At 40.0% G+C, this 14,056-nt stretch overlaps 1 protein-coding gene across 1 annotated transcript; it reads right to left on the bottom strand.

Annotated features, from left to right (window-relative positions):
- Window positions 1-12,827, bottom strand: b4galnt1b (beta-1,4-N-acetyl-galactosaminyl transferase 1b). The gene is given in 14 exon segments (XM_042496760.1): window positions 1-508; window positions 1,184-1,202; window positions 1,205-1,401; window positions 1,404-1,422; window positions 1,599-1,739; window positions 3,007-3,194; window positions 3,314-3,406; window positions 4,479-4,659; window positions 4,753-4,790; window positions 5,472-5,578; window positions 7,244-7,420; window positions 7,539-7,760; window positions 10,608-10,709; window positions 12,626-12,827. Coding segments are annotated over 13 exon segments (1,665 nt in total). The 5' UTR covers window positions 10,673-10,709; window positions 12,626-12,827; the 3' UTR covers window positions 1-290.
- Window positions 12,828-14,056: the final 1,229 nt, after the last annotated feature.

Genomic DNA, 14,056 nt, shown 5'->3' with positions numbered 1-14,056 from the left:
GAAATTCATGAATTAATCAAGATGCTGTGATTTAACTGGGTCGGTGTAAACAAGATGTTTGTTACTACAGCTGATTCTCTTCTCTCTAGAGAGCTTGGGCATTCTTGGTTTTTACTGAGGACTTTTTTTTTAGCACTGACAAAATAAACATGCTGCTCTAATGGCGCATTTTCTCTACATTTAAGTCTAAGAAAAGGCAAACCAAAATCTGAATCTGAGAGGCGGAGGAGGAGAACTTCTTTGGCAACTCAGGAGGAGCAGAGGAACCCTCGGGACGAGGAGGAGAGGAGCTAATTATGAGTCAAACACTGAAATCGGTTCTTGAAGAAGAGGAGGCCATTTTTTGTGTGTGTGGCGTCAGAGGAGGCCGGTGGGTAACGGTACTTGGCATATGTCTTGTCACTCTCCGATTGGCTGACCCAGGGAAGTTTGATTTTGGTTGCGTGGTTGACGATGACATCATCACAAGAGCCCACGTGGAGCGATCCCAGGCCGTCAATGAAAAACTCTGTAAAACAAATGCAAACTAAATGATTCAGCCAAATACATTCTCATTTGAATCTCATTTTGTCTGCTTTGATTACTATTCCAAAGATACAACATATGTCAGGTACAGGAACATACAATAAAAATATAGATAAATTAAACATGAGGATATTACACATAATAAAAGCTGATGGGGGAGAAGCTGAAGACTGGATATTTGAGGGCTGAATTGAAGTTAAATTGAATTTTCTCTCGTGTGTGTTTTTAATTAATTAAAAAAGAGCACTGATTCTGGGATGTCGTCGTGTGCTGATTAGAAAATTTCACAGTATCATTTCTTCGCAGCAGTTATCTCGATATATGATACTATCTCAAGTACTAAAATGAGATATGAAACATAATGGTTTTTCATCAGTGCTTTTTCAGATAGGAAGTGGAGTGCACTGCAGACCATCCTTTTTTAGGATTAATTTTCTGGCTTTATGATAGAGCAGCTGGAGAATGACAGGAAAGAACCCAGCCCACTGCCAAATACTCCGCCTGCATGTGACATTAAAAAAATGTCTCTCTAAAGTTCATTGCCATGATGCTGATGCTGCTAAAGTACACTGTAAACATCTGTATGTTTCACTGTATATATTGCTCCTATTTTAACTGTATGTTTGTTATGAGAGAGTAATTCTGTCAGTGTACTCACCCAGGTGAGCTACTCTGGTGTGAGACGCGGGTCAAAGCCGACCTGCTGGACTTTGTCAGTGCGAGCCAGGAAGAAGTTAATGACCCCGTCAGTCACAACACAGTTGGGGAAGCCTTGGATGACGTGATGAAATCCCCTCCTCATGTGTAAACAGTCACCATCCTCCTCCCCTGACTCAATAGAGATGGTCTGTCTGTAGGTGGCAGTGTAACCTGTGCCTCTCGCACTGCACCGCCCACCTGCACACACACACACACACACACACACACACACACACACACACACACACACACACACACACACACACACACACACACACACACACACACACACACACACACAGATGTCACTGACAGTAAAAAAAAAAACAAGACTGTCACACACGTCATTTAAAACAAAGGGGTTATCCCTTTACCAGATCCAGAGTGGTTCTCTCTAAAACGTCCACCAGTTTCTCCAGCTTGGTGCTGGCTGTGAAGATGAAGTCGTCATCCACCCACAGGACGTACTTCGTGGTCACCTGAGAGACGGCAAGGTTTCGACCAGCAAACCAACCCTGTGACACATGACGCGGAGTTTGAATACCAAAGAGCATCAACGTGAAATCAAAAGACTTAAAGGGGGAAATTCACCACCTTTTATGTAGACGTCCAATCAGTGTTGATGGTACATGTAGTCGACTGAAGCAGTAAATTCCAGTGTGTGCTGTATTGACTGAGAAAACTGAATTCAAAGTTGTAAAAAGTGTTGTTCCTCCTGCATGCAGCACTGTTATTTGAAGTGACAGTGACATAGTTGGAGGTAGGAAGGATTACATGTTGACTTTTGCCTCCAGGTAGCCAGGGGGCGCGCTCTGAATGCCGCTCAAAAACAGAACTTCCTTTTTTCTCTTGACTTGTATTGCAGACTGGCAACACTGGCATCCCAAAATATGAGTGCGGATGATTTAATCTATACATTTTATATAGTGTTTCGTTCATGATCAGCTGATCAGTTGTGTTCAGAGTGTACAGCCAAAAAAATGCAGCCGAGAAGAGCTGAGGCTGCTGCCTGCGTGCTGAAGAGATGACCGGACCCTCCTGGACTTGAACTGCTGAGAGCAAACGCCGACTGCTGGTTGCCTAAATGACCCTTTGCTGCTAACAAAAATGGAATTGTTCTGCTGAGAGAATTTCAGAGTGGGCAGTTTTTCCTGGATTCAGTTGCTGGCGCCAAACTTGAGGGCCGTGTGTGTGCATTACTATGCATGTCAGTTTTACTCTGAACTTGGACAGAGGTGTGCTGAAGACCTTCTGCAAGGTCTCGAAGATAAACTGGAAAAGACAACAAAAACAGGCAGGGCGTAGAGGGAAATGACCATTGAGTGAGTATATTTTTCAACCTCTGTGTGCAATGCATCCTGGTAAATGTATGCACTGTCATCGCGGCTCTGTGAGCAGGATTACTCAGCTGTCTCAGTCAATATAGCACACAGTGAGGAATTTATTGTTTCAGTTGACTACATTTCAAATCATTTTACAAAACTGTGCTTGTGTGTGTATTTAACGTTATATTTGTGTTGCATTTTAACTGAATGGGCTCATTCTTTGTGGTGTGACATAGCATAAAGTTGTGCTCATCTGCTTGGGTTCATTGTTGTAACAACATTTATGCTGTCCTCTTGGCCTGGTCACTCTTGAAAAGAGATTTTCAATCTCAGTGACTTAAACCTGATTAAAAAAGGGTATATCAGTATACATGTAGAATTATACACTTGCAACACCGATTGGACATCCACATAAAAGGTGGCAAATGTTCTCTTTTAATATGTGTCTGTTCCCTACCTTTCCAAATGGCATGATGTAATGCTCGATGTAAGGCCCGGAAATTGTTTTGGGGTTTTCGCTGTCATCAGCGATTACTATGGTGACAGTAGGATAGTATTTTCTCACGCTGTCGATAAGATCTTGGAGCTTATCATAACGCAGGAAAGTCTTTGTAGCTATGGTAACAAGGGCACTGACATTGTACTCTGCAGAAAGGGGAGATTTAAAAAAAAATGTTAGAGGAAAGTAAACTTTTTTCTTTTTAGAAAATTGTAATATTTTAAAAATGTATACCCGGCTTATAATTAAAGGTGTTATAATTTACCTCCTTTGGATCCTGTGTTGTACAGTTTGGGTGTCACACCATGACGAATCTTGATGATGAAGCTGGCTTGATGTCCCTCTGTCTCAAACTGCACTGAAAGACACAACAAAATACTACTTTTAATTCATGTGATTCACGTAATACGATCTAACTGTGGCTGCTGGCTGCAGAGCTGTTATTCTGCTGTGTGGAGTAAAACTTCTCCATGTACTGAATGTTGTGTTTTTAAACCATCCACAAAAGATTAATATGGAAATGAACACCTGCCATAGGAGCGATACAACCAGGCTGACAGATAAGTCAGAGAGGTAAATTTGGTTTTTGGTCTGGGTACGTCCTCATCCTGTTGACCACTGATAGGGAATTCTTAACTGAAGCAGACTGTATGAGACGGCCTCTCAGCTGGCTGCCCAACTCTACACAAAGAGGTGCTAATGTTGGATTATTGTTGCGGTGACAAAAGGCATTTTCATCATTTCTCTCCTTTCTTTTAGAAAAGTAAAGATGAATGGGCTATTTAAAGCTAAATTTTGACATTTTGGGAAACACACTTATTCACCTTCTGGCAGAGAGATGATAAGATTCAACACTCTCATGTCTCCACTTTAAATACAAAGCTACAGCCAACAGTCGCTTCGGGAATGAGTCTGAAACGCTTCCCTCGTCTCGAAGTCGTTCTTGCAGTTTGTGGGACATTTCATTATGGTATTTGCCACATTTTTGAAAAACATCAAACCAATTTTGTTTTAACCAATATGTTTTGGACCTTAAAATTTTAGCAAAGAAATCCAGATCTTAAAGGGTTAATTACAGTGCAACAGTAACCGTGGTCAAATCCCATTTTCATGGATAATAAGATTGTATGTTTTTAATAAATATTGACCACCTAACTGGAAATGTTCCTGATTTTGATAACCCAAATCTGATCACCTTTATCTACTCCTCTAACTCTCTGCCAGAAGGCAAACAAGCATCTTTCCCAAAATATTAAACTATTGCCTTATATCTAATCACTGACCACATAGCATTTCATTCTGAAGTGAGCTCAGTGCTGAGTATTTTTCTCCAGTATCCCCCATTATGTCTAGAAAAAAAAATTAGGAATAATAAAATCCAGAGACAGGCTGAGACACATAACAGCAGATTTCAGCAGTTGAGGACTCACCTGTGTCTGCTGTGCTGGGGTGGAAAAGCGTGTTTGTGTAGGTGACAAACTGCAGTTGTCGGTTCAGGTTCGGCAGGACGCTGCTGGACAGAGTCATGAGCATCTCACCATCACCTTTGACTTTCACCCCGTCCACCTCTGCTGCCACGTTCAGCGTTCCCAGCGATGCAGTGATGTTTATCTGCAGTGAGATGGAAAAGAAGGTAGGAGGGATAAAAGAACAGCAGATATCCAAAATATGTCAAAGTAAAGACAAACGTGCTAAAAGACTTACTGAGTGGTGGTCCCTGGGAAGGTCGTGTAAGGCCAAGCCTGAAACAATATGAATGAAAGGACTTTTAGTTGCTACATTACAGCTATCTTATACACTTCCTGTCAGTAGAAATTATAATAATGTGCTTTCTGAGGAATGAGTGTGCTGCAAACTGTTTCTTGGGACATTCTGCAATTTTTGCATCACCCACTCTTATCCTGAGAGATCGTTTTGTATATATATATGCTCTGTCTTTTTTCCATTGTTTTATTTGTGTTAAAAATATTGAAAATTTTTTCATGCAAAAAGTAAAATCCAGTGTGCTTTTTTATACACCACACTGGTATAGAAGTCAAATATTAGACAGCCCCAGGTTGCTTTGATTAATAGTTTGATGATTGATTGTATTTTTTTAAGTGGCCAATTTCTCAATTATTATTGTTATTATTATTATTATTATTATTATTATATTATTATTATTATTATTTATTATTATTATTATTAATCATTATTATTAATAATAATAATAATAATAATAATAACTTTAATTTATATAATGCCTTTCAGTATAATCAAGGTTGCTTTAAAGGGTAAGAAACAAAAATAAATAAATAAATAAAATAAAATTAAAATTAAGTACACAGCAACACTATGCATGACATCATCTAGTTTTAACGTTTGGACAGTGATTTAATATCGTAAATAAATCTAAACGTGCGTCCACTTGCTGAAAGTCTTACCTGGGATGATGATTGTTTTCAGGGGTCGTACCTCCACCCCCTGTGTTGGATACTGTAAGGGACTGTTAGCCTCTGCAATAATGAGAACATCTGCAGGCGTCTGTGACCTGAAGGAGAAAAAAAATCCACATCAGGAGGATGTATATAGGATGTGCAGCTTTCATCAGCATACTGTACATCCAAATGCATAGACGGGAATAGAATAAAACCCAGTGAGTGTGCTTTGCTCTTTGAAACACAAACAGCAGGGAGAATTCAAAAGCGGCTATTAATAAAACACCTTGTCACCTTTTGATTTCGTTCATGGCTGGAAAGAAAAACATATTGATGTTGAGAGTATCAGTAGAGCCAGTACAGACAGGAAATAATATGAGTAATATGATCTTTACATTTTGATTTCCTTAAAGCTACAGTTGGTAATTTTTGTATTATATTATAATGTTTGCTTAAATTGTCATTATATTATGAAAGAAGTACATGAGACAGATAATCTGTGAATAAAATCATGTTTCTCCTCCACTCTTCATAGACTGTAAAATCAATGGACATAGCTTCCTTGTTGCCACCCGTTGCTTTGCGTTTCCCATTTTTAAGCCTAAAGGTATTTTGGACGTCACAATCTTGTTTTTTGGAGCCAGAAGTAACTATATTTAGGCAAGAGGATGGCGATGTGGAGAAGTAAAACATTTATCTGACCAGAAATCTGAAGACATTATCTGCAGACAACCTGCCACTCAAAGTGTGTAAATATGTGCAATTTTAATCCTTAATAAATTGTAAAAGGGTGAGTATGAAAAAAAAAGTCAATCCCCGTGCAGCTGTCATGAATGTTGAAACTAGTTTGTAGAAACCGCTGCTTGTACCAGGCTGTAAGCGTGTTTATTTCTGCTGTAAATTTGGGCAGTTTAACATGCGTCTGTATAGAGATTAGCTTTTTGGAGCCAGCAACAAGTGGCCATCAAAGGAACGGCAGTTTTACGTCTCTTTCGTATCGGCTGAATGTTTTAGCCAAGGATCTTGCCCCTCCTACTGCCTCTGGTGGCGTCGCTGGAATCAGACCGCGCCATGACCCTACTATAATACATTCATGGGCGTGGCAGCAACAACAAATCAGAGCCAAGGAGTGTCTAACACATCTGTCAATCACTGCTCCCGAACTGCGTTCAGATTGTCAAACTAGGCAGCACTGATCAAATATGGAGCAAGATTCAATTAGTGCAGTGCCTATTTAAAATGTTTTCAGAAACATATTTTAGTGTACTGTTTAGCTGTAAAATGAGAAAGTTGGCCCAGCTGGAACTCCAGCTGAGCTGTGTCTAACATGGTGACCTACGCAATGTACAGCTAAACAGTACATTAAAATATGCATGCGAAAGCAAATTAAGAATAGGCAATTCAGTAATTGAATCTTGATTTATATTGATCAGCGCTGCCTAGTTTGAGAATTTAACTGCAGTTTACGAGCATGCAGTAAGAGCAGAGGAGTATGATTGTTTTCACAGTTTCTCTCTCTCATTTAATGCTGTGTGATTATAGTCACAGTTTCAGCAAATATGAAAAAAACTTCAGCTTTAATCCCAATTTCTAGTGTGTCTGGGGTCAGTTACAAATTGACTGTATGTGACTGTATGACATGTGTCCTGGACAGCACACAACTAAACTGAAGCTCGATTTAGTAAATAAATTTAAATGGTTTTCGGTGAGTGCTTAATAGCAGTTGAAATACAGCTCATGCTTCATTAATTCACCAATATCTGACATCTCTGTTTTACCTCTTTTGGAAACTGTTGTACTCTTTGGCCCGTCTCCTCTTCATTTCTTCCAGCTCAGAGGCCTCAAAGGCAGTGTGCAGCGGGTGAGCTGACACCCGCGGGAACAAGAGTTGGGCGAAGGGCAGGTTTATTCCTCCACTCTCACCCTCACACACACATCCGTTACGTGCCAGCAAGCTGGACGGACCATCAGAGACACATGCATGTGAGGAAATCAGGTTTAAGATGAGCTTGTTTTTTTCCCCAAGGGCTTTATAAATAGAATAAATTAAAAGTAAAAAAAAAAAGTAATTACCTTGCCACACTGTCCCTTACGTGGAAGGGGATGTTGCTTAATCTGTGGTCTGGTTCTGGGAGCCTCTCCTCCAGATGCCTCTCTAGAATTGACCCCGGTCGTTGCCACACATCCACTGTGGTGTAAGCCCGAGTGGGCCACGAATGGAGGAGGGCCAGCACCAGCACCACGGACACCAGGACGGCGAGCAACACCGTCTTTCTCAGGGAACGCATCCTGAAACTTGACGCAGACAAATGTATGTTGAAAGACTTACTGGTTGCTGCCCTGCTGACCACACTTGCAGTTAAGATTTAAAACTAATATGATGCATCAGCAGTCTCAGTTTTCCTCAGAAGTTACAGTCAGCAGGACAGTTCACCCAAACTCAAAAATGCATATTTCTTACTTTTAGTGATTATTTATCAGTCTAGATTGTTTTGGGGTGAGTTGTTGAGTGTTGGAGGTATCAGCTGTAGAGATGTCTGCCTTCTCACCTGTATAATGGAACTAGATGGCACTCAGCTTGTGGTGCTCAAAACACCCAAAAAATATATTTAAAAAAGTCAGCAGCAATTTTTCTTTCCAGAAATCATAACCCTTTTACTCAAGATAATCTTCAGACCTTGTCTGAGCAGTTTCATGTAGGAACTTTTTCCTTTCTATCAAACCTCCCCTGCCAGCTGTATCATTGTGCAGAAGGAAACGTGCGTCTACTCATGTGTTCATGACAGCACAAGATGTAAACATTAACGGCGTCCTCCTCGGCTGAACTGTAATGTTAGCTAGCTCAGCGGTACTCGATGAGCTAACAGTAGCTGCACACTTCCTTCTGCACAGTTGAAGTTTGTTCTGTTCTGCATGAAACTGCTCACAACAAGGTCTGCGGACGAGCGGGTGATGATTTCTGGCATTTTGCACACCACAAGCTGAGTGCCATCTAGTTCCATTATATTGGAGAGAAGGCAGACATCTCCACGATCGATATCTACAGCACTCAGCAACTCACCAAAACAATCTATACTGATAAACAGCACTACAAGGAAGGAAAAAAAATGTATTTTTGATTTTGGGTGAACTGTCCCTTTAACGTTGCCTTAACACCAGAATGAATGTTTGCACAGAGCGAGAACCGTGGATCAATGTTACCTCATCATAAATTTGTACACTTGTACACTTGATAACGTCAGCTCTGGCTTCAGACCTGCAGAGCATTATGCCCTGTGGTTACATTTATGGTGGAGCCACTTAGTGCCTCAACGGAAATGGATAAAAGGGCATTTTTGAATTGAGAACGGTACTCTAGATGGTATCTACATATCTATATTGCTCAATGTGGGTTTTAAAATGTTCTGGAATCTAAAATGTGGTCAGAACGACAACAAACAATCAGCGATATGGCTTCTAAACCTCCTATTGAATGACTGCGCTCACCTCATTTAACATGCTACAACATTCTAGTTTTGCACAAGCAGAGGAAAATAGTAACATAAAACCAGGAATAAAACCTAGAGTTTGGTATTAGCTTGCCAAAATAAAGTTTAGCAGAATGCAGCTTCAGACCAGCCAGCTCAGTGTGTGTAAAACTAGAGTCAGCATTACACAGCAACAGTTCATAAAAAAATAGCATCTGGAAGTTCTCTCCCTTCTTCCTGTTTGCTTCATCTACTGAATGCAGATGTTTCACTCCTCTGAAATGTGACCCTAAACAATGATCACTTTTGTCCTGTCTACCAGCTGTTGTGTGTGTGAGTCGGGGGCATTCTGAGATACTGTATAGAGAGAGAAGCTGGTCATTGTAGGGAAGTTACAGCATGATGAGTTCATCTAAGAAAGTCCAAAATGGCTTTCTTTCTTTCTTTTCACCATCTGTCCTCATTTTTTGGCCTGTAACTTAAGAACTTCCTCCGCATTCTAACAGTCAAGAGGAATCAAGCATTTCAGCCAATTCATATGGCCACTAAACTGAATTTTTATCACTCACCTTTTCTTTTCTTAGCTTTTTCAGCTGCAAAGATATATAAAAGGAATAAAGGAAAGGATGCCTTTATTATGACGCATCAGTTTAAAAAGACCCAGCAAAGCTTCCTCCGCTGTGACATAAACATAATAGGCTAACTGTGGTTTTTCAGAGGGATTCTGCGTGATGATTTCTAAAAGTGCTCTGTGACACTGACATCTCTTTGTGCCCGTCTATGAGGAATTTTTGTTTGTGGCTACAAATGACAGAAAACACTTAAAATAAGTGTTCAGAAATTGTATTTGTACATGGTTTGTAGCATTTAAATCTCTTATATTTAATTATCAAATTCCTTGAAGGTCACAGATTTCAACCAATTGAAACTTCACCTGTGTGCCAAGCGTGCAGGAGAACTACAGTAGCCAATATGAAAATGGCTATGGTGGCCCTATCTAGAGCCAGTGTTTGATTTGTCCGTTCTGGGCTACTGTAGAAAAAACATGGCAGACTCCATGGAAGCCTGAGAGGAGTGGATATAGCATTGAAGGCAGGATTCATTTCTGTGAAAGTTGCTCAGTCACAAGAAAATGTTTAACTGCAACTGTGTGGCCCAGAGACATCCTACTTCTTGTTTTGCGTTCTGCTGATTTGTATGGGGCTAAAATTATTTCATTGTGTGGCTTTTCTAGACTTACCAAATGTTATCGGACCTAAAGGATTATGAAACAAATTATTTCACAGAGGTTGTGCAACGCTACAATATATATATTGTAAAAATATAACAATAAATATATCTGATGATTTGCAGATGTGTCTCTCACAATGCAAGTCTTTTGGGGCCCCATGAAGCGCCCCGGAAGGTGTAATTCCACTCTTTGGCCACCATGAAAATTGGCTCCAAAACTGGTGTGTTGCCTGAGGGCCCACATGGAAGAGGACCCGCTCCATAAAGGCACATTCGAAGGTAAAGAATATGCAACAGTTCTTATTTCAGGTGATTACACACTAATAAAAATATATTTATGCATATTATATTCCATTTAAAGATCCCCTAAATCCTAAACACCAGACCTTTAACTTCTCTTCTTTTCCAGTTGTGCTCGGGTGTAATAATAAGTCAGAAAATTTACCCAGCTGCCTCTATCCAGTCAGTGTAAGGACATCCTCTATTGGCACCTGCATCTCCAAAAACCATGTAGATAGTCACAGAAATGAGTGAACGCCTTCCCCATCTGTAAACAGAAAGAAACCAGCCAAATGTAACATAAAATAGGTTGAAAAAACAAAACAAAATATCACAGATGAGCTCCAAAAGAAGTAGAAATTGTATGCTAAAACTGCACGAAGCAATTACATCATTGAATGAAATCACAGTTGGGCGCCCATATGGTGCTTCATCAGCTGCTAGCATGGTCTTACAGCCCCCCAGGGAGATCCTGCAGGGGTGAGGGAGGTGGGGTGAGGGGGGACCAATTTAGCCTTATTGTGTACTGCTAGAAAAAAAAATCAATTGGATGGGATCAGCAGGGAGCAGCCAATCAGCTGGGCTGTTGTGGACCATATGCACTTATATGTCTCTCCCGTGGTTTAAAGTTCACCTTTAAGAGCACTTCTTCCTATTCTGTAAGTGATGTGGGCTACACCATGTGTGCATTAGCCACATGACATTTATCAAACACACCAGTGTCACTTCCTTCACAGATTCAAAAATAGAAGGCATTTGGACAATTGGCGATTGAGGCAGCACATGGAATGTCCTGTCTGTATAAGATAAAATAATTTAACTTCAAAATATATTGTTTATTCTTCTTTTTACCACAGTGAACTATGTCCTACAACTGCAAAGTTCATCCGTTAAAAGAGGATTGTATTCACTTTACAACCAGGCAGTGGTGTAGATTTCAAGGAGCAAAACATGCATTTGTCCGGACCAAAAAACATGACAGTAGCAGTAGACTTTTATTTTGGAAAAAAGAAAAAAGAAGACATTTACACCATGAATTGATGTTGAAAATGCACAAACGGGTTCATAAAAATTCATCAGAATGTAGAAAATTAAGAGTGTCCTGCTCAACATTTTCTGGTTTAGGACCATAAACTCCCCAATGATAAAACCAAACCTTCGCCCTGGTCTTCTGGTTCAGCATTGTTTAGCTACATAAATATAGAATAAAAGGCCTACATTAAGACCATTAAAATAAGTAAAAACACACAAATCCACAATCCCAGAACTCATTGAATGTGCGGATTTTAACAACAGCTCCATGGTTAAAAACTATTTAATAAATGATTTAAGTAAAAAGGATACCATGATAGGATCACATCTCCAAGTCAGACTCTAAACAATAATAACGAGTTATAACATAATGCAAACCACAAAATATGAGAAGTATGATTTGTGTCCTGTTGAGCTTGCTTATTGAACCACACAGTCCTCAGAGTGGCATAGCCCTGCAAATGGATTAATGTGCTCATGGTGATTAGCTTTCATACATAACAGATGATCTGAAGTCATAAGGAAATGTCCACAGGCCAATTAGAGGGAAACTGTATTCGCTGCGCTGCTGATTTTAATTAACCTGAAAACAGCCAGGATGGCAGGAGAGCTGTGGACATGCTATTTATAACAGACATGGACAGAGCTGTGAGGGTCCCTCCCAGAGTGCGCGTGACAGATTTGTTGCCTCATTCAGATTCTGAATATTAAATCACCGCAATTTAACTCCGCATCAACAACTCCTCTCTACTGCTCCGCACCCGCAAACATAAGAAAAAATGTCAAAGTAATGCAATCATCTGTCCAGCGAACATTAATGGCTGCTGATATAATACGATCTCTCACACAGGCCTATTAGCCTACCTTGTCGTGAATAAGACTGCAGGGGAAAAAAAAACACGCTCTCAAAGCTTCATGTGTTTACCGATTATTAAATTCCTCTCGCGCTCCTTACATCTCCTAGATATGTTATCTATATATTATTTTGCTCCGAAAATGTCCGCGTCTTCTCTTTTCTTATTGTTTCGCCTGGTAGAAAAGCCATCAAATGTAGACCCCTGGTTGAAAAAAACCCCGACAAAATAACGGGGAGAAGACAGAACCATAGGCCTATTATTATTCCAGTCAAATCACAAGAACATGGGCGCTCACCTCAGCTCAAAGACGCGCAGTGTAGGCTGTTTAACCTCCCTCCTCCACCGAGGTCGCCCCTCTTAATGAATATGTTCCTCTGTGGTCTTGCAAATGGGATTAGATGTGGAAAAATGGAGCAGCCAGGAGACAAATAAGGCGGCCGCACATCGCAGCACTGCAGGCTGTGGACGGACGCTCCCCCTGCAGCAGCAGCAGCAGCAGCAGCACGGCGGAGAGGAGCACCTTAATACAGCACACAGCGGTCAATCAGCCGAGCAGCATCGACATGCAACATAACCCTCTGTTTATATATGCATGCATTCACACAATTCATGTACTCTATATGAACTACGGTTTAAAAAAAATCATGCACGCTATTTTGCTCATATTCCCAAAACTGTACCTCCTCATTAACATAACTCAGCAATAATGTGTGCATGTGTGTAGATGAGTGGGTGTGGTGTGGGCGTCAGTGCATGTAGGCCTGTGTGTTCGGTGCGTTTGTCTGGCATCATGTGTGGGAATGTGTGAGTGCATGTTTTTTTTTCGACAGTCTGCCTCTATTTTTGTAGCACAATGGCTATAATAATGGTGTTTTTTTTTCTGTAAGTAAATCACAAGTTTACCTTTTATATATTTTCTCTTTGCTCTTCAATTGTAATTGTCTATACTTTGCTTTTTACTGCTATGTAAATCGCTTTAAATTGCCCTGTTGTATGAAACGTGCTATACAAATAAAGCTGCCTTGCCTTGACTATAATATGCAAATAATCAACTTTGGCACATGCCGCACAGTTGGAATTCACATTTCAGCGTAATGCGAGCTGGAGGTTCAAAAAGGGGGATGGCATGTTAAATAAGCACTGGAGAGGGAGATCTGTTTTTTATTTTGGCTTAGGGGAGGGGCATACAATTTTAAATGACCGCATTTTGTATTTCATTTACCGACTATTTTTAAAGAAAACATACCCTCCAAATCTGCCAGTGGGTTTGGAAGAAATTATCTCTTTTAAAATTGCCAAATTTATACCGTTTATAGTACAAAAAGAACCTAAAACAGAAATTATCATTGTATTTTCAAATTTGTGGACACAACATGTGCGACAAACACTTGTGTCATCAAAGCAAACATAATCAAATAAAGCTTAAATTGTTATTTTTTTAAAAAAAAAAAATCTAAATCTTAGCAAAATTTGGCCAAAATAAGCGTTTGCATCAACTAATCATCATGCACAAAAACAGTTGAAAAAAAAAGTTCGTTTTTTCCAACTCAAGGTTTCGTCTTTACGTCTTAACTGTCAAGGGTCATTTTTAAAGATTTAACAACTAATTTATGGTAGAAAAAACCCCAACGTCACACCCACTACTCTGATAAATAAAGAACAGTCTTTATACTTATAAAATGTGGACTTTTTAAACCTTTAAAAAGTAGCGATTTCGCCAATTTGG

The sequence above is a fragment of the Plectropomus leopardus genome, chromosome 2, assembly GCF_008729295.1.
Source record: "Plectropomus leopardus isolate mb chromosome 2, YSFRI_Pleo_2.0, whole genome shotgun sequence".
NCBI classification, from domain to species: Eukaryota; Metazoa; Chordata; class Actinopteri; order Perciformes; family Serranidae; genus Plectropomus; species Plectropomus leopardus.
Note: the sequence above shows the minus strand (reverse complement) of the source record. Positions and strands in the feature narration are given on the sequence as shown.